Below are 27,280 nucleotides of genomic sequence, written 5' to 3' on the forward strand. Positions count from 1 at the left end.
TGGTACACTTACTTACTATCATGAGGGGACTGGGCAGGCAAAGTTAGATAACTCTGGCGTGCATTTTGACTGAATTATGTGCCCTTTTTATACTTAGAAAATTGAAAATTTTGGTTAAGTTTTGCGTTTAGGTCCACTTTTTTCAGAAAGTATCAATGCTATTGCATTCAAACTTGGTACACTTACTTACTATCATAAGGGGACTGGGCAGGCAAAGTTAGATAACTCTGGCGTGCATTTTGACAGAATTATGTGCCCTTTTTATACTTAGAAAATTGAAAATTTTGGTTAAGTTTTGTGTTAAGGTCCATTTTATTCCTTAAGTATCAAAGCTATTGCTTTCATACTTGCAACACTTACTCACTACCGTAAGGGGACTGTGCAGGCAAAGTTATGTAACTCTGACTGGCATTTGGACGGAATTATGGGCCCTTTATACTTAGAAAATTGAAAGTTTGGTTAAGTTTTGTGTTTTGGTCCACTTTACCCCTAAAGTATCATAGATATTGCTTTCATACTTGGAACACTTGCAAACTATCATAAGGGTACAGTAAAAGGACAAGTTGCATAACTCTGGATGTCATTTTTACGGAATTATGGCCCTTTTTTGACTTAGTAACTTTGAATATATGGTTAAATTTTGTGTTTCGATCCACTTTACTTTTTAAGTATCAAGGCTATTGCTTTCAAACTTCAAATACTTTCATGCTATCATGAGGTTACTGTACCCGGCAAGTTGAATTTTACCTTGACCTTTGAATGACCTTGACTCTCAAGGTCAAATTATTAAATTTCTCTAAAATTGCCATAACTTCTTTATTTATGATTAGATTTGATTGATACTTTGACAAAACTACTCTTACCTGACATACCACAATAGACTCCACCCAAACCATCGCCCGTGCCCCCCCCCCAACCCCCCCCCCCCTATTTTTTTTTTTTTTTTTTTTTTTTTTTTTTTTTAAGATCATCTCACAAATGACCACCACATCCTCACACTATACCCCCCACCCACCCCACCCCCTCCCCAATTTTTTTTTTAAACGGTTAAAAACAAAACTTTTTATTTTGATTATTTTATGTTTGAAATACCGTCCAACCATAGCACCCAAGAATCCCCCCCCCCAACCCCCCTCCCCCCACCCGAATCCCCCCCCCCCCCTATTTTTTTTTTTTTTTTTTTTAAGATCATCTCACAAATTACCACCACACCCTCACACTATACCCCCCCACCTCACCCCCCCCCCAATTTTTATTTATTTTTATTATTTTATGTTTGAAATACCGTCCAACCATCGCACCCAAGAATTCCCCCCCCCCCCCCCCCCCCCCCCCCCGATTTTTTTTTCATTTTTTTCGCATTTTTGGAAGAAAATGTTATAAATGTCCACACCCCCACACAATGCACCGCTCTTCACTCCACCCCTCCCTCCTTTGTGATTGAAAATGAGAGTCCCTTCACCTTTAAAAAGAAAATAGATGAGCGGTCTGCACCCGCAAGGCGGTGCTCTTGTTTATTTTAAGAGATATTGATTTCCGTTGTGTTGAAAACCTTATTCAGGCACACTAGAGTCCATTTTCCAGTTGTTAGTTTCAGAGAAAGGTCACATGAATGCTCTCGGAGTAGTAATCAGACTAGAAAATCTGAATCATGATGTAGATTCAGTGAATACAGTATAACATCTATGTGATATTTTCCATTTTTGAATATGACATAAATAAAGTAATTTTTCTACTTACCTATAAAATTCTGGAAAACTAAGTTTGAATACTCTTAAGATTTTTCATGATACTAATACAATAATTAATAATTTTAAAAATGTACAACCCTATATTGTCACTTACTTTTTTCATATTTATTAGTTTAAATACTTATTGTATTAAATTCAGAGATTTACCAATTACTAAATCATGTTGAACATTTAATGAATTATTGTCCTGAATAAATAACCTGCAATTAATGTTTCCATTCTACCATATTTATTCTCGCATGAATTATAACGGACCTGCTGTTTTTTATATATATATGCAATAAAATCATTTTTATAAGGTGTATGTGAAGGGGTGTTGAATGTCACTCTCTGGGTATTAATGTGAAGCAAGCATTCATTAAAGACATTCACACAATTATTCACAACACAGCCAAAATTCAAACATCAAGACCTGGTAACCAGGGTAACCAGTAAATTCAGTAAGGCCTTGGCATGTAAGGGTGATCTGTCTATCTGTTGGTAGTGGAGAGGACAACGCCGGCCCCCACAACACCAACAACTCCTTCCACCACAGGTACCCGGCCCGCCTCAGGGTCACCAGTAACAGATCCAAGTACAGGTGGCAAAAATAATACAGGTAAATAAGAAAGCAAATTTCCACACAAAATACTAATATCAATTGAGCCTTGGTCTGAGAAAAATTGGCTTAATGAAGGTGCGCAAAGTGCCGTCCAAGAATAGCCTGTGCACATTGCACAGGCTAATCAGGGACAACACTTTCCCGTTAATTGGATTTTAAATAAGATGAGACTTCCTTTAAACAAAAATACATTTAAAGCCAAAAGTGTCATCCCTAATAAGCCTTTGCTGACCGCCTCATACAGGCATCAGACTGCGAAGGCATAGCAAGGTGGGGTCATGGAATGTCTGTCAAGAGCATGTAGTTACTGCCAATAACTGATTAACATACGTCTGTAATGTGATAAACTTGAAATGTCAATATTTTGGTTAAGTTATTGCAAGATCACCTCAAGTTGACAGCACAATAATAATACAAGAAACACCAGTTTTTTTTTATAAATAACATATTATTCAAAGATATGTATGATAAAAGTATTTACTAATTTACCACTATGAACAATTTTCTTTATTTATCTTATTAAACAGATTTAAGACTATGAAAGGTTTTTAATTTATTAACAAAAAAAAAGTGAAACGCTCAAGATTTGTCCGGAAAATTGCACATAATATAATAAATACCAGGGTATATGATTTTACCCTTTCCCACTCAGAAGCAAAGTTAAAATGGCTATGTGCAAACATCATAAAACAAAGTTTAAATGGCTATGTAAACACATTATAAAACCAGAACAGCCTGTGAGTAACTTGCAGTCTGTTCAGGTTTTATGTTGTTTGCTGCTCATCAGTATCTAAGGGTCTGAAATGAAGCCTCTAAATCTTTAATACAGTAAGAAAGGTCTTTAATTATTTAACTTTCTAAGGGACTACAAATGCGTCCAAATAAGTATTTAAGTAGAAAAGGGTTAAACACAGATGAAAATAATTAAAGGGTATTATAAGCAGTTTATCATTACAAATTAAATCATAGTGTGAAACTTTCTTTTCAGATTCTAACACTGGAGCCATAATAGGAGGTGTCATTGGATGTGCAGCCCTCATTATCATCATCATTATCGTTGTGTGCTGTATTCGCAAGAATAAAAAACCCAAGGAGATAGAAGGTGTGTAAATGATTATAATGCACTTGCTTACTACATTTCAGTTACTGTCGAATCATTAATTTTGACATTTCGTGGATTCACAATGTGAAAGCTCTTATATTTGGCTCTTAAATTTATAAAGGGTAATATTTTATACCCTTTATTACTTGTATTGTATTGTTTAAATGCTGTTCACTTTTGAGCCATTTAAGCAAGAAAGTGAGTAGCCTTTATTTCGTATTTATGTTTGCTCTTTATCTCTTCTTTACTCGCTGCTAAGAAATTTTGCAGCAAGTAAAGTCAAGATATAGAGAGAATATTAACTTGATATAAACACTAATCACTTTGATGCCGATATGGCTGGAAAGTGAGCATCATTTAAACTATTAATAAAAGTAATAAAGGGCATAAAACGGCGAAAAATACATGTCTTAGCATGGTCGTCGCCATCTTGGTTTTACATGAGTACCACCTCTGCTTATGCAATAACAGCTGGCTGTGTTGTTTTATAGACTCTTAAGGGTATTTCAATTGATTCATTTAAATTATTGTCCTTTACTTGGTTTTAATAAATTATTTTTTTCTGGTGATTATCATCATTACCTTAATCAACTGTTATTACTTGTTTTGAAAGTAGTTTTAGTTAGTGCTTGTATCTATAATAAATATTTCTTGTGATTATTTTTCAGAACCGTCAGAGAAACCTAGAAAGTAAGTAGAAGTCATTTTGATTTTGTACCAAGATAAATCCATCAAGCATAAATGAAGAAATGTTTGCTTGTGGTATCTTTGAAAGTCTTTAAATATAGTGCTTTTTGTATTTCTATTTGGAAAAAAAGAAGAAATAACACTGTAACGATGAAAAGAAACTGTCTTTACATCAATCTTCTGTGTTATCTTATACTTAATAATGATATTTAGATTAAGTGGTATGGTAGCTTTATGGTATTTTATATGACAAATATGTTGTTTTGTATAACATTGAATTCCTTGCTTTTGCCCTTTCCTTGTCTATTCAAACCCCTTTACTATCAACTTTTGGGTGCCTTTTGGATTTCCAACGAAACAACACTGATTGGAGTAAAATTTGGAATAAGTGAACAATTAATGTAAATAGAAAAAAAGCTTGTTTTTTCCCAATATTTGCTAAGGTTCAACTCTAAGAGCTGATTGGAAAGATGAACTTACATTTTAAGAGTAAAAATATTGTTTGCAACTTTTAATTGGTTGTTGCAGTCCAACGGGAAAAAAATGTAATATTTGAGACTAGAAAATGTTCTGAATTTAGGCCCCAAATTTGACACGCACACACAAAATTACCAGTGTGTAAATACATAAATTTTAGGTGTAGTTTGTTCATGGGTTAGTCTGAATAGTGACAAAACTGGTTTCTTGGAATATCTAGAATACAGTATATATTGATGTACTCTGAGGGGTAGAATGTGTGAGTGTTTCTGTACTGCTACTGCACCAGTCCTTGTGTAATGCACTATATATGTACTTCCTGCGTGATGCGAAAATGGGTCTTACAGCATGTGCCTTATAAGACCACAAAACCAAGCATGACTTCATAGGTCACAGCATAGCTCCTGACATGACTGCGTGATTATGCAGGCAAGTCTGGAGCTCGAAGGTTCCATATGGCTTAAGACCCATTTTCAAATGACACTGCTCATATAATATACAGCATATTCTCATAATTAATTGGACATGTGTTAGTATGACCCTCCCCTCCCCGTGTTTTCAGTAATCAAGGTCTTAATACATTTGGTAACAGGCCGGACCTGGTCTCCTCTGAGAACAACCTGCGCAACAACATGGCTCTCAACTCCAGCTTCAACAACGTAAGTATCGCTAGTTTCATCTGACATAAATTGATTAACATTGTCCCATCTTAATTGGTCAGTTTTGATTCAGGACATTGACTTCACTAGCACTTGCAATCTTTGCTTTGTTGGACAAAGTGTATCTATTTATTTTGAATGTAAGATTCCGGTCTATGAATTTGACATACCGATACATCAATATGTTTTGTATCTTAAAGTAATGGTAACCTAATCATCATTTGTTAACCAGGTTTTCTGAAGAAAAAAAAATTGGTTATTAGATTGGCGAATGTCGGCGGGCGGCAGGGCTTGCAGGCGGAACAAGCTTGTCCGGGCCATAACTTTGTTGCTCATAGTGAGATTTTATAATCATTTGCCACATTTGTTCACCATTATTAGACAGTGTGTCACGCGAAAGAATAATGTTGATATCTCCAAGGTCAAGGTCACACTTTGAGTTCAAAGGTCAAAAATGGCCATACTAAGTAAATGACCTTGTCCGGGCCATAACTACAGTGAAACCTCGCTATTAAGACCACTTGTGGGACTTTTGAAAAGTGGTCTTAATAGCGAGGTGGTCTTAATTATGAGATTTCATGAATTTGATGGACATATAATTACAACAACATAAATATTCAATGAACTTTAATCTTTTTGCATACAATATAACAGTCATCAGTTGATACATTGTACATATAATTACAACAACATAAATATTCAATGAACTTTAATCTTTTTGCATACAATATAACAGTCATCAGTTGATACATTGTATTTATACATTTATACATTGTACAAAGCTTTTCATACAAGAAGTGAAAATACATGTACATGCACATGATCATACCCTGTGACCTGGCTGTCTTAAACCACTCCCACATGAGAGTGTTTATGTTATCAACCGGTGATCTGGTACACAGCCTTTTTCTCTCGTTGCCTTGGTTCTGTTCATAGCCGTCTAAAAATTCAGCTTTTCTTTTTAGAATTGATTGAACCTGAGTCTTTCCAATGCCGAATAAATCGGCCAACTGCCGTTGAGATCTCCCATCACTCGCTTTGATCAAATCAATTTTTTCTTTTAAAGACAACTCTTTCCGTTTACGCTTATCCATTTTGAATAACGATATGGTATACAGGTCGGTTTTTATATCCATCACGAACAAAATCATGTTACTCAAATATCCTAACTGTTAAATTATTCGCCGTATTTAATCTTTAAAGTATGTACCAAACAACTACCAATTTACCCATCAAAGACTCGATAATAATAGCTAATTGTCAATCAAGAGTTAAAAATAATAACAAGTGCCGAAAATCTAACACCTGTGTCGCAAATCGATGCCAAAAACCGTTGTCGTTAATTGAGGTTAATTGGGTCACAATGGCTTCGTACACAAGCCCGAAAGTACCACAACACCAGATTAAGTAAGGTGTGAAAATTACTGGTCCTTTGGCGGGTGTCAATTAAGAACAATATCGATTATTGGTACTGATTAAATTGGTCGTAATAGCGGATTAGCGGGTTGGTCGGATGAGTGAGTGTAACGACCATTGAAATAGAGAAGAAAAAAATCGGGACTGAAAAATGGTGGTCGACTTAGCGAGTTGGTCGGAATACCGAGTTGGTCGTAAAGAGGGTTTTCACTGTATGTCATTCATTGTGAGATTTAAAAATCATTTGGCACATTTGTTAACCATCATTGGACGGTGTGTCGCACGAAAGAATTACGTCAATACATGTATCTCCAAGGTCAAAGTCTCCACGACTAAAAATAGATTTTTTTTTAAACAAGGGGGCTAACTTTGAACAATCAGTTCAGTTTGAGTTGTCTCCCTTTATCAGACTTTTTTTCAAATTGAAAACCTGGTTTTGTGACGATGTTGTCCCTTGTTTTTAAAATAAGTTTGTTGTCTCATTTATGGTATTATTACAGAATTCTAAGGGGGACAATGTTTAGTATCATATTATGCTTTAATACTGGTACTTTTTGAGATTATAATGGGTAACAAATTCATGAAGTCAGTGTCCCTTATAAAATATAAACATGAACTTGTTTTTTTTCAGTCTTTTGACAGCACTGACCACATTAAACAACGTGATGATGGCTTGACCTACATAGATCTGCAGTTTGACAACAAGCCAGGCAGTCGACGACCGATACAGCTTTACGATAACAACAGCGGCGGCACACAGTACGCTGACATCAACCTTGGGAGCCTGCCTCGAGTATAGCGGACATGAGCGGAAACTTTACGTTTACCTTGTTTTAACTGAATGTGACACAAGATTTGAAATAGTTTTAAGTAATAAATTGTAAAATGTTTTACTTACTTCTTACTGATAACTAAATCAGTGTCTAGAATTTGTTGAAACGCCAGTATTTACTATTTTCACAATGGTTTGCATTGTTAATGGTCTAATGAAGGGAATTTCTTTCTGTTGTGATAATGGTATGAATGCTGAAAGATCTGACCATTGATTTTAGTTATCTGCATTATGGTCATTTCATGCTGCCATGTAGACACAGTGGATTTGTGTGCAAGACAAGAAAAAAATTGCTTTGCACTTTAGTGTTAGTTTCGTCAAAAAGTTGCTAGTTAAGTGTCACATTGTAGAGCCTTTTTGTTCCAAATGTTATTAAGTGGTGTTACTTAGTAACAGGACTTTTATAACAGTCTGATTTAGCAGACAAAATTTGCTTTTTTATTTTAAATGTTTGTTTTTGTTCATTTATTTTGACAGCATTGTTCAGTTATCTCAACATTTTCTCATTTTAATACACATATCCAAATGTACCTGTCATCATGAATAATGTTTTATAGTAAGGGTTGTCCATTTGTTGTTAAAAAGTCATCAAAACACTCCAGTTCTCTCATTAAAATGTTATTTATAATTTTCTCAGCACAGGTTATCTTCAAATAGAATTTTTCTAGGCATTAAAAATTGTGTTCATTTTGATGTGACTGCATGAAATGAAACAGTTATACCCAGTTTTTAATGCTTTGCAGCTTAGAATGTTATTGTCTTTTTCAACTTCAATTTTGTAATGAATGTTTAAAATCATACATGTTTTCAAGATTTATTTTGTTAGGAAATATATAATATTCAGATTGGAGACAGGTTACGAAAGTTTCCTTTTTAAAATGTAGAACCTTAAAATTAAGTGACTGTGACATGTATGTGAAATATTGAGGGTAAGCAAGTCTGTGCGCAAAGCTACCAGAAGTGATTAATACATTGATGATAATCAAAATGTTCATAGTGACTGATATAATTGACTACAGATTCCTTTCTTGTTTGTGAATGGATGGTCTTCCAACATAGAATAGTAATTAGAAGTCATTTGGGGCTGGATATTTGTTATTTTTTGTCATAGAAGAAATCTATAATAAATTGCTTGTATGGTGCGTTGCAAGGGAGCTAGCAATTTCATGTATATAAATAATGTAAATAGACATTTTATTTCCATATGATCTAATGTACCAAAATATGAATAAGAAGAATTATTGGCAGTATACTGCTATTGAAGGCTTTTCCTATATCAGAAGGAGATGATGATGGGTTTTCTGGATTCAGTTAATGAAAAGCGAATTTTAAAAGCTGGTGTGGTAATTAATTGGGCTGTTAAAATGTTTTAATCCTTTTTTATTCCAAAACAATCTGTGAAAAAGTATATGACGCTAAAAGATATTTTGGTAAAAATTATGTATGTTATAAAAAATTTAGATTTATAAGATAACCCATGTGTTTCAGCATCAAGTCAACATTTATTAGTAAAGTTAAATTTGTTGTTACAAATTTTATTCATCCATAACTACTGATGTACATTTGGTTGAAGTTATGCTAAAAATCAAACTTTGTCAGTATCTATGAAGTATGTCTCATTTTTGTATGCTTTTATTGTAATTAGAAAATGGTGTTTGCACTTTTTAAGCTAACCAAACTTAAAGCTCAATAGAAATTTTTAATTTTAGTAAGCCTATATTATAAGGTTCAATTGTTTATTACATAGAAATTATGACCATTAAAATTAAAAGCATGGACAGGCAGCTACATGTTTCAAAGTGTTTTATTTATTACAGTATCTTGGATATCAGCTCTGTTCTTATATGGCTTCCAAATGTAACATTCCAAGACATACATTGGGAACAACATGCAAAAATGGGTTTTAATGAATAAAATCTGATCAGCCTGTGTATTGTCATTCTGGTCCGTAGCTACCTTGTCTCCTAATTAGACCAGGATTCCTTACATGACTATAGTGGACAGCAAAGCTCTTGCCCAGACTATGCGAAATTTACAGGCTTGTCTGAACCTATACATGCTGTACATGGGACAAGACCCATTTTTCCATGACATGGTTCAAATGTGTTCTTGTTTAAAGGGTTAGGTCTGACACTTTAACTAACAAAAGTTAGCCTGTAGAATGTCTTTAGATTATTTAAAATTCAGGTAATGTGTTTTAATTTGTTTGTTAAAATGATGTAGTGCAGCTAGTTTGTTCTGTAGATGAGAATATTTAATGTTTACGATTCAGTTTTATATTTTTTTTAAACTAACACATCAGATTTTACTTTGGGACCATTAATGTAACGCTTAAGTGTATAAATGACGGTATCTTTTTCTAGAAATTCAAAGCAGAAAGATATTGCAAGCCATACTGACTCCGAGTGAATGTATAATGTATAAATTTATTACATTTTATATGTTCTTGAATGTTGTTTAGGTTTTGTACATACACATGGTTACGCATTAATGCCACTTCATTAACTTCATAAAGCATTTTAATGGCTACTGCCATGTTCTATATCTTGCAATACTGTATGTTAAGTGGATTTTTGTAACATTTGTAGGTCTCGTATAAATATATTTTTCATGTGTTGGCAAAAAAGCCTTGTTATTTTAAACTAGTACATGTAGATTTCTTTTTTACTAGTACATGCAAGTACATTGCACTTGTGTTGGTAGAGATCAAAATAGGTTCAACATTTAAACAGAATGCAATCTGCTAAATTGCGCTGAACATTTAATGAGTTTACCAAATTACTTGTATGTGCCAGTAACCAATTGTTCTATAATATCTGTTGCATATGCAAATGGTAGAAACGTTTTGATGTACTTGAGTTTTTATATTACAAGTATAATAGTATAACATGCAGTATAGGTTTCTGCCAAGGTCATCTGAAACAAGGTATCATAATTTAGTATTCTGTTTCATCAAATGGGTTATTTTGGTTTCAATTAGCAGGTTATCCAGGATATCCCATTACAGGATTGTGAGTGTTAATTACCAAATTATAGTCATTTAAAAAGTATTTGTTAACAGAAGAACACTATCTGGTATGTGTAGATCAGGTCATGTTAATGTTGCATTACGCTTTCTTTCTTTTTTGTTCTTGTTTTTTACTATTAAAAACTGCAATATATACATATGTGTGTTGAATGTGTGGCTATGTCGCATTATTGTCTTAAGAAAAGATATTATTTTGTAAAGAATAGTTTTATGTCTTTTTTCATAAAAAAATGTGCTTGTATGTAAATAACATGCTGATGCTTAGTCATTGTATATATATATCATTCCGTATACCGATGCAAAATTATTATAAATATAATAATAAAAAACTATAATTTTACACGTTCTTGTGTGTTGGTAGTTTTAGTAGATATTTTGAGATCAAGGACTGAGGTACGCTAGTTCTTGATGAGCTTTTCTGAGTGCCTCAAGTCCTCCTTGCTCTAAACTTTTTGCTAATACACATCGACCACATTAAATGCATTGTCTCATTGAAACTTGCCCATAACGTTTGTCCCAAATGATATCTCGACCGAATATGGACTGGGTCACGTGAGGTCACAAATTGGGTCAGGTTGATGAAACACCTAAGCCAGGGGCGTAGCTGGGCTGATTTTCCTTGTACTCAAACGGTATGCTAGGGGGGAACGGGGGGGGGGGGGCATGCTCCCCCGTAATTTTTTTAGCTCTATAAAGCCGTACGCGCATTCTAGAGAGACAATATTATAATGCAAAAATATGACGTGATAAACTCGGATATGATACCATTACGCAAAAATAGAACATCGGCGGACCCTTGAAATTGCTTCCTATGCACAAAGGATAGGGTTTAACACATAACAAATGCACCTTTCAAATGTCCATGTTTTACTTTAAACCAATCAAATAGTGATTGCTATACATCTACGAGCAGTATAACAAAAACATCATTTCTAACCGCAACCTCTTAATATTTACTGATTGCAATGTTCGTCTTTAAATAGCAACGCAAACCTCCTATTTTTATTATTAGCAAAAATGTCTACAATCCTATCAGGACCAAGCTTCTTCTCCCTATACACGTTCAGAAGGCCCAAACCAGATAACCTCTCTGTCCCCATAGTGCTCCTCAAATAGGTCTTCACCCGTCGCATTACGGATAAAGATCTTTCCGCGGTTGCAGTGGAAACCGGCATGACCGTTAGTATTGCCAAGCACGTTCTTACGGATGGGTAGAGGTCGCTGCTTGCCAGTTTCAGGGCTTCTTGAAGTGTGCTAGGGGCCTCTGGGCGGTGCTCAGCGAGGCCTGCGTCTGTCCACCACTGACGCCATCTTGAACATTCCCGGAAAAAACATTTTCGTCGACAGGTAAGCTTGCCCTAAAAGCTTGGTATATGCCAGAAACGAAGTCACTTGAAAGTCCATCGCTCTGAATCTTCAAAAAAGAAAACATACTTCAGGTAAATACACGAAAAGTACACAAATTAATTTAATGAAATATAAGATAAATGTATTCAAATATGTCAAAATAATACTAGTTTTGTATTTTTGTATTGTATCGCGTGTTCGTAAAAATGTCATTTTCTCAATTAATGATTCTAAATATAAAAAAATCTTTTGAAAACAAATTCGTATTCGTGCTAAAACTTTAGTCAAGATTTATATACATTTATAAATTATTACCATATCTGAAGTAAAGCATGGACTAAACGTGCGTCAGTCACTGCCTTAACAAGATCGCACTTTTCCGCCTGAAGAACGTTTGAAAGCGGCACCATGGCCTGTAGAACATGCTCTACTGCCACGAGTCACGATAAAATCGAATGTCAGTACAGCCATTTTGTACATGCCCGCCTTCGTGTCTCCATGCTCCGCTGAAAGCTGATCTAGCGCCGTGACCACTGTCCTAGAATAGGTTGAAAATATTTTTAATTTCATTATTAAGACCGTTAATTGTATGGTATCATTATTTTATTTAAACAAACAAATACAAGTCTTAAGAATGCATTACAATATTTAAGATTTTCATTCATGTATTGCATTCACGAAATTTTATAAATCGGGTATAAGAGCAAGTCGGTGCTTGACGAATGGACACAGCAAGAACCACAGTTTCTGAAAACCAACCTGTAAGAGGCCAGGAACGTCTGGAGAGCATCGGCCCTTGCTGACCAGCGGGTCTCGCACAAAGAACGCAGCTTTGTCCGCTCTGCCATAGCCTCCTTGCTAATATTGTCGTCGGCCAAAGTCTCCTGGAACTGCAGCAGTCGTTTGGCGGAGTAGTTGAAGGCAAAGGCTACCTGCTGGACAGTATCCATCATGTTCTTAGAATACCTTTCTTTCCAAGCGTGTATTATGGCTAGGTTCAGGCAGTGAGCCTTGCAATGAGTATACACTGCCTCTGGTATCAATTGTCGGATTCTTGCCTGCACTCCGCGATGGATCCCAGACATATTACTCGCCCCGTCGTATCCCTGTCCACGCATGTTCTTAGGGCGTACACCTGTTAAAATAAAAAAGCATTAATAATAACAACATTCCATCCAAAGACGGACAAATTACCTTACCCTTACTAATCTTAAGAGACTCTTTTCGCAAGAATACTAATCATCATTAATGTATTTGTATAAACATGTATTCAGTTTTTGGAAACAACATAAAAGGGACACATGTCTTTGTCTCATTTTCACTGGTTTTTTTTTATGATACACGCCAAGCAAAAAGTATACTCGGACATTTTGGTCAATTTCCAGACAGTGTAGATCAAGGCCGTCTAGCGCGTCCATAATGTTGATAAATATATGAAAACTGATATAAAAATAAAATATGCCTTCTTCGACTTATCGGCGAACAATGTGGGTCCTGATCAGACTGTGTGGATGCAAAGGCTAATCTAAGTCACACTGGTCGCAAAATCCCGAAAATGTCCGAGTGCCCTCTTTCCCATGACATGACTGAGTTATTTAACACAAATGTATTTGCACTTACCGGTATATGACAATATTTTGAATCTTTATTTATTAGTATTAAATAAAATTTAGCTAATTTACCTAGTTTAGTGGTGAGGATATCAATGAATGCGTTTGCCAGAACCTCGCCTGTTGTACTAGTCGTGCTCGAAAATCCCAAAAATTCCTCCCGAACGGTCGACGTCGTCTTTTCCACGAAGCGAACATACAGCGACATCTGTTCAATGGTCGCGGCGTCTGTAGCTTCGTCAGCCATATATCCAAACACACCTGCATTATTGCACTCAGCAACCAGGTTATCAGTTATGATTTTACCGCAGATGGATATCAACTCGTTCTGAATATGTGGGGAAATATATTTTGTTCTAGGATTGCATGTGTTTAAGTGTTCAAATAGAACCTGGTTGAACTTTGCCTGGTAGTGTAAGAGCAGCCTAAAATCGCAAAAATCATCCTCGTGGTCACGCAAGGCAATATTTTGTTTCCTACAGAGAATAATTGTCTCCACAATGCCACCAGGGATTTTTCTATTCTTTTCAACCATGGCGTTGTACTGTGATACTATAGTACGCTGTATATCTTTTTGTTTCCCTTTTGCAACGGCGATGAAATTTTCAGCTGCGATTAATTGGTCATTATGAGACTTGCTTTTCGTGTGTCGGTCTACAATTTTACTCACGTTGCACCAATCTGTCAGGGGCAAATTGTTCAACACTTGGCTTCGACCATCTTTGCTAGCAAACATGGTGCACAGAATATACCATCTGAAGATAGAGGATATCGCATCCAGGTGTTCTTTTGAAACCAGGCTGGTTGCGCTTTTCTTACGGTGCCACCGCTTATCCTGTAACAAATTCAACAACAGTTATGGTAAATACAAACGACAAAAAAATCTAGGCGGGGGTAGAATTCGAACTCACATCCCTAGATTTCTAGTTTTTCGCTCTTACCACTGAGCCATAGATGCTTGAGTTACACGAAAAATTGAATCGATATATATCTATAATAAAATGCTTGATATGATTTCACAAAAACATCATTTTTTTCTTGTTTTAATTCAATATCAGCGCCGTAGCCACGCAGAGGCACACCGAGGCAGTTGCTTCGGCTAAAATTTGCACAGCAATGTTGAGATTACAAGGTAAAAAAGGAAAATTTATGTCAAAGAATAAAATCTATAGATCTATAAGAAATTGAAGCAATATAATGAATTTAAGGCACTTTGATATTCACAAACAAACATTATCATTGAGTACAATTGGTTCATGTTTAGGCAGATAATTATTTCATTTTAATAACTTCAATTGATGCCAACTGGCTCAGCAAAATGATTAGGAAAATCCTTATATTAAACAAAGCGTCGCACTGTACACTTCGATGTATCAATCATTGTGGACATCAGAACGTACCGAGCGAGGATCGGGTGTTTTACGGCCAGGTCTGGGTTTATTTTTGACCTAGACACACTTCGGATGGTTGGCGTTTTTGCCTTTATTGGAATTCTCCTCTTTAAGGCCGGCGTCGAGTTTAATCCGGGACCGTTTCAGGTGGTAAGAATCTTTGTTTACATTATAATTTTAAATTATGATATCCCGCTTAGATCTATTAAGCTGTTTGATATAAAGAAGTTCAAGTCTTTTCTTTTTAATAGTCAAAAATTTGATGATATAACGTTTATGATAGAACTGTCAACTGACAGAAAATGATGACGCAGTGCTAAAACAAAATGTTACACAAGAAAATTGAAAAAAACACCAAAAACTTTACTGATTTAAGTTAAATTTGTGCACTCCTCATAATAAGCAAAATGCCCCTGTGACGCAATCGGTAAGGCGTCAGACTCTGGATCCATTGCTCACTATAATATTGTCACTGCGTTGGTTCGTAGGTCCGTGTTTAAATAAATTCCATCAATGATCCGTTTTATAGTGTTTATGATTGAACACGCTTTTGATGTAATGCATTTAAATATTTCTTTAAAGAGCCCTATTGTGCTTTCAAGATCTAAATGGAAAAACAAATCGTCCACGAATTTTTTCACGGTGAACTTGTCTGAACTACAACAGCAAGTTTGCGGAAGCAGATTTGATGTTAACTTAAGAAATAATATTTTTATTGGTTCTTGTACATGTGAGCGGAGTTTTAGCGCATTGCAAAGGCTTAAAACGTGGTCACGTTCTACTATGAAAGAGGAACGGCTTAATGGCATCGCTTTAATGTTTGTGCATAAACACATTCCAGTTGATCAAAAACAAATTCTTCAAATGTGGAATTCGACTGGAGACAAGAGCTCTGAATTAGCGTTCAATAAGATTGATATTTTAAAGTTGAAGAATAATAAAACATGTTCATGAAACATTATTCGCTAAAATGTTTGAGAAATCTGTTTCTTCATATTATAAGGTAGATCTATTTTTTTTTCAGTATTCAATAATAAATATGTAAAGCACATTCTATTATTCCATATACATACTATGGCTTGCTTGTATGAGAGAGCTGCGTCTCAATTTTTTATTTTGTCTATCTGACTTTAAATGAAGTATATGACTATTTTTCTGTAGTTGAGTTTATTACATCATTGTCACGTCAAACACCGTTTATGGTACCAGAATATAAAATTGACAATGAACTTGTAGCAGATTTTTTTGTTAACTTTATTGATACCAAACGGTAATATGTAGCGTCCACGATTCCGATAATTTAGGTATAAAATCTAGTTTAAATGGCCTTTAAAACGCACCAGAGAAGTTCTAGGTATAAAAAAATATATGGGGGGGGGCATGCCCCCGGACCCCCCTAGAAGGACCTAAGTTACTGCCTCGGCTTAAATTTGGGTCTGGCTACGGCACTGAATATTGTCATTAAAAAAATCTGCAATGACTTTTATGCTACAGTAAATCAAACATTTCATGGACGGGTAGATCTTGTGGTAACATTGTGGTTTAAGGCGTAAGTTTAGCGACAATTCATTGTTACATTTACTTTTCAGTTATTTAAAATAGAAATCTACCTTGTGGGAAATATGAAATGAAGCACATCGGTCCATTCCTTTGTCAAAAGCCCTATCTTCGATTCTTCATTGATTCGGAAATCAGCGTCAAAAACATCACAATACGGCGGGCTATATTTATCTGCCATTTTGAAGACTGCCGCGTGAAAAACTTTTGGATACAAGAGGCGTAATTAAGAAAGGTCTACCAACATCTTAAATAATTACCTATCACTTAACACAGTTTGTGCCCCGTTGATCGCATACGATTACAGTAGGTTATTGCAAATCGTAAATAATGAATTAATACCCGATCTTTAAAACATGTGACTTTTTCCATTTATGCCAACGAATTGTACTCAAATGAGTACTTGAGCACGTCTGTCTACGCCGCTGTAAGCATGCTCTTGTAAAACCACACGTTCTGCCAAAGTTAAATGAAGCGCGTCACATTTGTCTTAATAATATATGCACCAATTCCTACGCTCCATATGAAAAAATGGCCACCGGAATGAGGCAGTTTTCATTATGTGGCTGTTAAAGAATTGATGAACACTATGCATTATATTTTTGCCTAATTATTGTAAAACCATGCTAAAACGTTTATCATATCTGGACCAATTCTGAAAATTGATGCGCTCCATACGAAACTATGCCAGTGTTAAATAGCTTGTCTACACTGAATATCATGTGCATTGTCTAGTTTTAATGAAACCTTACGTTTTCCGTAGCTGGTTCAACTGGGGCTAAAACTTATGCCACTGTGGCAACATATTAAAAAGACGAAAAAACAACAACACTTTATCACTCCATTCACATGTTTGCAAAACAACACAACACTTGCTGATGACTTTCTTCGTAATGACCTCGGCTGCGTACAAAAATCGCTAAATATCGCCATTGAAGAAAAAGGTCGCAGTTGATTTGGCTAGTTTAACTAAAATGGCTGTAAAATATGCTAGTTCGTATTCCTAATCAAACATTGGCAATACATTTGCCTAATTTATATTTTAACCCAATGAATCATTTTCGTTGGAAACCATGCTAGTCTCGGAAATATTTCGAAATTAGATCTGCGCCGGCCTGCGCTGGGTCATTGTTTCCATTCGCATATACAAATCGGCTATGTGCGCCAAGCTGTTTCTCATTACGTTTTTAACTGTACCCGACTTTCTTATACTTTACATAATCAATGACAGAAATTGTCCAAATCTCTATTAAATTAAGCCGATATGAGCGAATGTGAAAAACGTGGTCGAAAACAACGACTTTTTGTTCCATAATTAAGCAGTAAACTTAATCTGTTGTATGAAAATAAGTTTTGAATCGGCACCCACAAATCAAGATCGGTTAGGTAAATGAAAGCAAACAACTTTTCTCGCCTTAAAACGCGAATATTTATAAGAGAAAACCTCGACAGACAAAAAAGACATCGAAAGTTATATGCTTTATTTTTATTTTGACTATGACTATTTTAAAAATATTTAAGAAATAAGTTTATTCTTAGACAAAATTTGATATATTTTTTCGCCAAATAGTTCACATGTATCCATACACTGCGCCGGACCTTGTGACCTTTGCAACGCGGATCCCGCAGCACCACATGTGCTCTTTGGTGGGAGAGACCGGATATCCGCTAAACATAACGCGACGGACTGTGGCGGCCAGCAGAATGTTCAAGAAACTGAACAGCACGATAAAGCCACCAAGCAACAGCCAGAAATCGCCGGTTTTGATGTCACGGAAGTAGCTTCTGCAAAGACGGCACAGCAAGGCCTTTGCCTGTATGGTTCCAATCTGGATGAGCATTCCGTAGTACACCGAAGAGCCAATCAGTCTCCAAGTGGTTTTGCGGAATTTCATGTAACTCGACGGAGGAGTACGATGTATTGTGTACCTACAAGTATGAATAATTAAAAAAAATCACATATAAATACTATTTGTTCGCTAAAGCGGTATTATGTGTGTTTGTTATAAACTGTCGGTTACAAACGATGATCGCACAGGTAAATAAACATATCAATTTCTAAAATTTATGTTTTGATCTAATTTAATTTTTAGCCGCGCCTTGCCGTTTCATCGTCCATGTAAATACATGTATGTATTTATTTGCAAATGAACGTGATTCTCGAAAACACTTACTTGTTTAGTGTCATGGTAAATCTGACACTTGCTACTACTTTATTTGATTGCAAAAGTCTCCAAAGTCGTATACTGTTTGGAATTGCAAGACTCCTCTCTTCGGTCAGGTCTCTAAGCAATTGCGTCAAAATCCAAATAGCGTTATGACGTCATAATTATATTGTCTTGCAGAACGTAACGACCTTATAAATAAGATAATGTTCAGCGTTATAACGACTCCTTACAATGTCTTGCAAACCGTAACGACCAAATTATTGACGATAACAAAGGCTTTACGGAAATGATAATCAATTTACTGGTATATGTTACATGTCCATGTAATAAAAAATACTTCTGAAAGTTTGAAAAAGTGCATTTACATTTATTATTAATATGACGTAAATTTATATTTCCTTATAATATTATATATTTTACAAAGTACATGCTGAAAATCGGCATTCTGTGAAAAAAAAAACAGAGCAAAAGAAGGGACTAGTGTTTAAAACAAGAAGGACAAAACAAGGTCGCGACCGTTAAGTTATTTTCGTACCTTTGTTCTTACGAAAATCGTATAAAATGATCATGTTGGTCAAATGAACTCACCCGACAACTGGTAAAAATGAGTATCATGCCACTGTGGCAACTTTGATAATATAAGATCACACCACTGAAACAGCCTTTGTAATGAAGGTGTCTTTTTCTTTCTATATTCAGAAGAAGATTTCTTCGTGTAATGAAGGTGTCTTTTTCGTTTTAGATTCAGAAGAAGATACGTATCTTGGGATTCACATAAGCATTACATGAGTAGAACACTATGGTGTTTTTGTTTCAATTTAAATTGCTTGTATTCACACTGAAGTTTTCTGTGCAATTTTAGGGTAACAGAACCTTGCAAAATTGGTTACAATTGTATAACAAATAAGGGTTTGTGCACATTATTTATTAAAGGGCAATAACTTACTTTTCTTAGACAGCTTAGTCATTTGCTCAAATATTAATATATGCAATGAAAATATATTGTTGTCGTTATAAACTGTTTAAGATTGGTATAGATAAGTTGAAAAATAGATCTTCATTAGGCACAATGTCAATGCGTATTTGTTTTCCAACAAACACATGGGAATACCTTTTATTCTTGTTGTACTACATTTCGTAAATTTTCACGTGATTTTTCATCTGATGATTATTGGCAAATTATGAAAATAAAGATTGGTGCAGATTGGATGAAAAATGTTAAGAATTTAATAACACTCATATTTTGCGTATTTTCTTTAATCAAACAAAGTGCACCATTATATATTTGACCAAATGTAACTTAAATGTTACTTTACCTTTAATCGTATTGTCACAAAATGAGCAAAATTGGGTATGAACAATAAAGTTGCGAATATTAATAATGTCCATTTATGGTTGTTGACTTTCTTGTAAATAATGTGCAATAACTATAATGCCTATACAACTTCTTGGCTTCGGATGAGATATGAAATTGAGTCACGCTCTGTGAAAAGGGGGTTTAATGCATGAGCGTAAAGTGTCGCCCTAGATTAGCCTGTGCAGTCCGCATAGGCTTTTCCGGGACGATACCTCTGCCTAAACTGGAACTTTCCGCCTAAATATTATAAACGAGGAAAGTGTCGTCCCTGATTAGCATGTGCGGACTGCACTGGCTAATCTTGGACGATACTTTACGCACATGCATTAAACCCCCTTTTCACACAGCACGGCTCATTTGTATACACAGCCTGTAAAAGTGGACATATAATTGATATACACGTTGTCATTTGGTTATGTGCGTGTATTGTTTTAAAAATGCTTACGTTGTAAATGTTCTTGTGTTGTATATTTTGTATATACAATGACAACACTTTTAAGACACTTTTATACGCATTTTAATAGCAAAACAAAAGTTCTATATCTTTCAATATAAAATTTAAAGGTCATGTGTTAAACATTTTATGTCTCTATTAAGGGTCCTTTTCACGTTTCAATGAATTGACAAAATTGAGAAAAAAAATGTTTCAGATTGGCAAATTTTTGTTGTAGTTATGGTATTTGTGAGGAAATAGTAATACTGAACACTTACCATGCTCTAAAATATTCATTGATTATATGCATCTTTTGACGATTTAAAAACCCGAATATTATAAAGTGTTGCAACGCGAAACGATTGAATAATTTGGAGAGTTTTGTTGTTGTCGTTATACTTTGTGATACTACGAAAATTGTATAGTATAAAATTCATCACTCATTGTAGGAGCGCGGATGGCCGCGTGGTCGAAGCGATAGACTTTTACTCCAGGGGTCAGTGGTCCGAGCCCATTTGAGTGTTACTTTTTTTCTTTCTATGATTTTATTCTTTTCTTTACAAGAGCTTTTATTTTATTCTTTTCTTTACAAGAGCTTTTTATATCCAATCTTAACATTTATTAATATAGATCATTTAATGTCAATCTTCAATACATGCCAAAATCTGTGAAAAGGCCCCATTAATATCGTTTGGCAAAACAGTCTTGTGTTTTTATACTAGGCACATGTTTATTTACTAGTACAAGTAAGTAGAGCGCACTGAAATGGAAACCAAAGTAGGTTCAAAGCCTAAACGTTATCCAAATGGTTTAAGTACGACAAATTATTTCTGGGTTTGCCAACACGCAATTCCATGCAAATAGCAAACAGTAAACATATTCAGTAACATATGTATGGAGCCGGTACAAACTTTATAATATTTGTGCGTATTACCATGTGCAAGACACATATTCCAATACATTAAAGAAATATACAAGTGTGCTATCTAAAACGATCATATTTTGTTAAGATTTGAAGTGGGTTAGTTTGGTTTTAATTAACAAATTATGTTAATTATTTTTAGAAGCACATAATAACCAGGTGCTCGTTCAATAAGGAATATTACCGGTACCCGGTATTGGTTGACCACGTCATGCTACTCTTACATTGAGGTAACTTTGTGTATACCGCCGTCACACCACACTGGCGTTCTAACTGCGTCCCGACGGTGACACAGGACGCGAAGGAAAGCCACCGACGTCGAGGGACCGTCGTGAGAACGCTTTTTAAAACGGCCTCCAAACGCTAAGAACAATGAGTGTGGAAACCTAACAGCGAATTCTTTGGACATGTTCAATTCAAACTTCAAAGTAAATGCCGAGACTCTGGGTTTTTACGGCGCCCTTGCTAGAACGCCGAAGGCTTGCCATGAAGACGCAATAAACGCAGAAGTGTCGTAAAGGACACACCAGAGGCGTATTGTGGACGCCACGACGTCACCGATTATTGATTATTGGCCAAACCCCTACCGAAAAAGGGCAACCTCAAGTTGTGCGAGAATTACCGCACCATCAGTGAAATCAGTCACCCCAGCAAAGTCATGCTACGCATCATCCTTAATCGAATGGAAAGTAAGGCCGATGAACTGTTGGCCGAAGAGAAGGCTGGATTCAGAGCTGTGCGGAGTGCAGTTGAACAGATCTTTAACTGCATGATTATTATTACAAAAACACCTGCAACACCAACGTAACCTCCTCCAAAGCTTCATTGGCTTTAAGAAAGCTTTCGACAGCTTGTGGCATGATGGCCTTTGGCATGTTATGAGAGGATTTAACATTGACGAAGGGCCGGTACAAGTCATTTCAGAACTCTTCGGAAACGCCACCAGTGCATAACTGCTCAACGGACAAAAGGTGGACTTCTTCAGGACATAGTGGGCGTCCGTCAGGGTTGTCTGCTTCGACCCGTCCTGTTCAATCTTTTCCTTGAAAAGATAATGCGGGGTACTCTCCATGACCACAACACCTCTATCTCTAGCGATGAAAGACCCATCTCCATCTTGAGATTCGCTGATGACATATATTGACCTAATGGGTGGCACCAGCATTGGACTTTAAGATCTTACCAACATACTCTATGTATGAAAGAGCAAGAGCATACGGTATGGAGGTCAGCACGGAGAAGTCGAAGACCATGGTGAACAGCACGACCAACACATGTGCAGACGTCACCATAAACGGCTAGAAGCTAGCCCAGCGTCGATTACTTGAGTGCAATCCTGTCCATGGAAGATACCAGTACCGCTGAAGTCCGAATAAGAATTACCATGGCGACCGAAGCAATGGCCAGACTGAGCAGGTTGTTGACAAGCAGATTCCATCAGCTTCGCAACCAAGTACTGGCTCTATAAGTCCCTCGTAGTCGCCATCATTATCTACGGTTAAGGAAGGATAAAGACATTTGAACTTAAATGTCTCAAAAGACTGCTCCGCATCTCCTACACGGAGTGCAAATCCAGCGAGTACGTCGGACGAATGACAGAAACACGTGTTGGTCCACAAGAGCCCCTTCTGGAGACCGTCAAACGACTCTCTGTGCAAGACTGTTTGTTCTTCAGGGCACGCTAGAGGGAGGTCGACGTCGTCAGAAGAAAAGCTGGATGGACAATATCAAAGAGTTGACATCCCTTCCATCGATGAATTACTCTCAGAAGCACAAAACAGACCTGACTGGAGGAGGATTTCTGTATCGTCATCCCTCATTCCCTCCCAGCGACCAAACATGTCAGGTGATCGATGATTATACCATCCAACCTTACATTTATTGTTCTTTATGATATAATGTTCTGTATTTGCAAAAAGTATTGTTCTGCGTTAAAATGGATTAAGTCGCGCCACTTTTAAACTGATAACGCTTGTCTGTCAGTCCGTAGACATATACTTGCCAAGCAAATTAACTTTTCAACTTTGAATTAGATTTACTGTTACTAACGATATTCAAGTGTATGTACATTTTTAATAAATCTACGTTAACTTAAGCTGAAGTTACGCCATTTTTCTACTTACCCGTGTTTCCACAACAATGTTTTTCATTTTGCTATCAAATACATGTCATGTTCGAAGATACTTTGGGGGTAGGGGTAGTACATAACAATTTAAAGTAATCTCGATGAATCGTGTTCGTAACATTTTTGTCCCAATAAACGCCGACCGAGTTTAAATATGGGCCATCTGGGGGCCCGCTTATTCCGCTGTTATTATATGGTCAAATTGGTAACTCTACAGGCTTGAGGGTGGTTCACAAATATTTCCATATTTTTATGAGTCTTGGTCAAACAATCGAGTCTCTTAACTGGGGCGTGAACGTTGCAGAAACTTACGCAAAACAATCTCAAGAATTATAACTCGACCGAAATAGAAAATTGATTTTTCACAACTATTTTGTTAATATAGACTAGTTGATATTTTCCTTTAGGGCGTTCTTTACAAGACCCCAAATTTGAAGACGAGAATACTTGACCCATATTTTTGAGCTGTAGTAACACTTCACTTGTAAAAATACTGTGTATTGCTGTAAATAATCATGTGTGTCAACAGATCTACAGTAAATCCCAACGACTGTAGATACTGCCTTTATTAATGAAAGGTGGATGTCCTATACAATCATTTCGGGATTGCGAACAACGATCTGGAAACTACGGTGGCATAGAGGTGACATTAACTCCTCTTTTTTTTTTAAATTGCACTCCTCTTTTTCCTATATCGATAGAACAACTTGGTAACTCGTGTGAATGAGTTAGCTTTTTCGTTGGAACGACTTACTTAGTCGAGGGAACCGTAAATAAAGGGGGTGCATTAAACATAAGAAGATAGAATTTAAGCTATCTCGATGGAACGACCTAGCTAACTCGTATATATACACTTTTACCCATGATCAATATACAGCACTCCTTAATTTAATGCGCCACTCTTGTTTCATTGCACTCCTCTTTTATTTAGTTTTGCAATCCTGATTCTTCTATCTCGTTCCCACGACATAGTTTACTCGTTCCCATGAGTTAGTTACCGGTAGTCGTTCCCTCGAGTTAGTATGTCGTGGGAACGAGATAGAAAAAGAGGATTTCAATAATAAAAATATCTCCTCTTTTGTTTCTTACACCTTCCCTTTGTTTACTGCACTCCTCTTGTATTTAGATTTAGAAGAAAAAACATAAGACGAAAACTTAATACAGACATTTATTAGACCAATCAAATAATTAAAATGCTTATATTCAGTCTTATTTTAAATATTTTTAAATGTGAAATAAATTTAGTAAGTCTTTAGGTGTGTTCGTCCTTTCCTAAACATAAACAACATTTACATGTAGCCATACACTGCGCCGGACCTAGTGACCTTTGCAACGCAGTTCCCGCAGTACCACAAGTTCTCTTTGGCCGAGACGACCCCGTTTCGAGTGGAAAACAGGCGGCGAACGGACGCGGCCAGCAAAATGTTAAAGAGACTGAACAGCACAATCAGGCCGCCAAACAACATCCAGAATGCGTTGGCTTCGATGTTCCGAACGAAGTCTCTGCATAGGCGACAAAGCACGGCTTTCGCCTCAATGGTTCCTATCAGGGTGTGCGTTCCGTAGTACACCGAAGCCTTCATCAGTTTCCATGGGGCTTTGTGGTATTTGCTGCCTTGACTCAGCGATGTTTCGGGATGCGTTTTGTAGCTAAAGTAATAATTAATCAAAATTAATCTAAATATAAATTAAGCGGTACACGTGTTGTGTTTAAAGTGCTAGGCCGTTTTTGTTAATTAGAGACTATGATTGTTTTTACTCTAAAAACGACCAATCGATTTAACTATCTATAGTAATTACATTTTAGTTGCGGTCTGTTGTTCATTTTTGTAAATAAATATATGTGATTAATTATAATGAAATCTTTAATAAAATGCGGTGCTGCAAAAACTTACTTGTACGGTGTCATTGTCAATCTTGTGCTTTATATCATTATATTTAATTGGCAGAATATTCAAAGCCGATTACAAAATGTACATGTGTAATTTCTGTTTACACACCACGTATCTAAGCATCTGCGTCATAATCAATATACCGTTATGACGTCATAATCTTACGTCTTGCGAAACGTAATGAACAAATCAATGAAGATAACCACGTTTTAATGCTCACTTGTAAGATAAAATATCAAGCAACTGCTATTTGTTTTATGCCAATCATCAAATGAAGAAACAGCCCGCGTTTAACCCGCATTTCCGATCGTTACTAAGTCAACTAACTACACAAAATCTTAAACTGGATAATTTTCATGTCTGCATAAAAATGTTAAAAACGTATGCCCAACTAAAATGCATAGGCGAATGTGAATTATGCCAATAAAAACTAAAAAAAAATGAAACAGGTATTCATAATATAAAGATTATTCAACAAGCGGCAAGTCAAATGTGAGAATACCACATGAGCACATATAGTCCATATATATCACATAATTGATAAACGACCTAATAGTTTGCATCAATTCGGTATTTGTTTATTTCGTTGGATCTAAATTAAACTCTGCAGCATTCATATTCGTTAAATATGTCGATCGGTCATGGCCATGGTCATTTGGTCATGTCGCGTTTTTGCAAAGAAAATAACGACTATTGCAAAATTAGCCAAGGGAAATACTTCAACGATGTCTGTCAATGGCAGGGGTAGCTATGAATAATAATATCTACTGCAGGGTTAGTTATAAAATCAACTGCAAGATTATTTATGAAATCAACTGAAATATTAGTTATGAAATTAACTGCAGTGTTATTAAGATATCATTAATTAATTAAGATATCAAATAAGGGGTTGTTATGAAATCAACTTTGATATAAACTGCAAGATTAGTTACGATATGAACTGCGGGGGAAGTTATGATACCAACTTCAGTGGTAGTTATTAAATCAACTTCAGTGATAGTTATGCTATCAACTTCAAGTGTAGTTATGATATCAACTGCAGAGGTAGTTATGATATTAACAGAGGGTATTAATGTTATTAACTTCATTGTTATTTATGTTATCAATGACAGGGATATTTATTATATATACTGCAATAGTGATCATATCAACAGAAGGGTTTGTTGATATATCAATTGCTAGGATAGTTATGATAGCAACTGTATTGGTAGTTATGATATCTACTGCAGGGGTAGTTATATTAACTGCATGGGAAGTTATATCGATTACATGGGTAATTTTATATCAACTGCAGTAGTAGTTATGGTATCAACTACAGCAGTAGTTATGATTAATTTCTCGAATAATTACAGCTTTCCTTAACACCACAAAAAAAATGCGTCCGTGGGTCGCGGTTCCACAATCACCTTTTGTCATATTTTATTTCATAACCCGGAAATAAAAGCTTACAACAAGACTTAAATAGTTACTTCTTATTTATATGAATTGCGTAAGGGAGATAAGACAAAGACGATTTTTTTCGGAGCGGCTTCTGTTCTGTCCCATTGAATCGTGTATGCGATAGCTCACAACTAATGTAGAGCGAGTTCTTTTAAGTCAGTCTGCTGATAACTACGATAGCGTCTGCTCTTCTACGCTAGGAACGATAACCACCACGTCTGCCTGTTTATAGTTCACCACTGGTAAACTGCAGCGTGTGTATGTAATCAATAGTGTATAAATGCTTGTAAGACGACATTGGTAAGTCTAGTGTTTAACAGCATGTGCGACGATATTGGCCCGTTTATCATTGAAACCTGTACATATTGGCTGCTTTCAGGGAAAACGGGGCTTAACGCATGTCAATTAAGATTAGCCTGTGCACACTGATTAGCCTGTGCAATGCGCACAAGCTTATCAAGGACGACACTTTCTGATTTTATGGT

The 27,280-nt window shown here is 36.0% G+C and overlaps 4 protein-coding genes across 5 annotated transcripts in view; 1 reads left to right on the top strand and 3 right to left on the bottom strand.

The window, feature by feature from the left end:
- Positions 1 to 10,893, top strand: part of LOC127863277 (tyrosine-protein phosphatase non-receptor type substrate 1-like) — a 52,236-nt gene extending 41,343 nt beyond the window's left edge. Inside the window, exons 5-9 of one of the 2 annotated variants that reach the window (XM_052402688.1) lie at positions 2,236 to 2,349; positions 3,341 to 3,454; positions 4,123 to 4,144; positions 5,181 to 5,277; positions 7,325 to 10,893. In XM_052402688.1, the coding sequence (XP_052258648.1) occupies positions 2,236 to 2,349; positions 3,341 to 3,454; positions 4,123 to 4,144; positions 5,181 to 5,277; positions 7,325 to 7,492 (515 nt within the window). In that variant the 3' untranslated portion in view covers positions 7,493 to 10,893. The remainder of the gene's footprint in view (positions 1 to 2,235; positions 2,350 to 3,340; positions 3,455 to 4,122; positions 4,145 to 5,180; positions 5,278 to 7,324) is intronic. The other variant, XM_052402689.1, reaches the window with a different exon arrangement.
- A 713-nt stretch (positions 10,894 to 11,606) lies between these two features.
- LOC127863323 (zinc finger MYM-type protein 1-like) lies at positions 11,607 to 13,757 on the bottom strand. Its single transcript, XM_052402742.1, has 4 exons — positions 13,583 to 13,757; positions 12,660 to 13,035; positions 12,366 to 12,438; positions 11,607 to 11,774 (listed from the first exon to the last, which is right to left on the bottom strand). Exons 1-4 carry the CDS (start codon positions 13,755 to 13,757, stop codon positions 11,607 to 11,609), a joined length of 792 nt encoding a protein of 263 aa, XP_052258702.1.
- Positions 13,758 to 17,925: 4,168 nt separating this feature from the next.
- Positions 17,926 to 18,762, bottom strand: LOC127863313 (uncharacterized). Its single transcript, XM_052402732.1, has 2 exons — positions 18,633 to 18,762; positions 17,926 to 18,387 (listed from the first exon to the last, which is right to left on the bottom strand). The coding sequence occupies exons 1-2, from the start codon at positions 18,644 to 18,646 to the stop codon at positions 18,030 to 18,032; spliced, it is 372 nt and encodes a 123-aa protein (XP_052258692.1). The 5' UTR covers positions 18,647 to 18,762; the 3' UTR covers positions 17,926 to 18,029.
- A 5,856-nt stretch (positions 18,763 to 24,618) lies between these two features.
- Positions 24,619 to 25,518, bottom strand: LOC127863294 (uncharacterized). Its single transcript, XM_052402712.1, has 2 exons — positions 25,359 to 25,518; positions 24,619 to 25,113 (listed from the first exon to the last, which is right to left on the bottom strand). Exons 1-2 carry the CDS (start codon positions 25,370 to 25,372, stop codon positions 24,753 to 24,755), a joined length of 375 nt encoding a protein of 124 aa, XP_052258672.1. The 5' UTR covers positions 25,373 to 25,518; the 3' UTR covers positions 24,619 to 24,752.
- Positions 25,519 to 27,280: the final 1,762 nt, after the last annotated feature.

Source organism: Dreissena polymorpha, unplaced genomic scaffold (assembly GCF_020536995.1).
Source record: "Dreissena polymorpha isolate Duluth1 unplaced genomic scaffold, UMN_Dpol_1.0 chrUn004, whole genome shotgun sequence".
NCBI lineage: Eukaryota > Metazoa > Mollusca > Bivalvia > Myida > Dreissenidae > Dreissena > Dreissena polymorpha.

Bases quoted from the DNA above. Each gene is read 5' to 3' on its own strand.
- LOC127863323 (XM_052402742.1), bottom strand. From the start codon at position 13,757: ATGGCTGACGAAGCTACAGACGCCGCGACCATTGAACAGATGTCGCTG. The intron at 12,439-12,659 runs GTTGGTTTTCAG...AACCTATTCTAG, and splicing joins ACGTTCCTGGCCTCTTACAG to GACAGTGGTCACGGCGCTAG. The intron at 11,775-12,365 runs GTACTGACATTC...ACTGGCAAGCAG, and splicing joins CGGGCATGTACAAAATGGCT to CGACCTCTACCCATCCGTAA.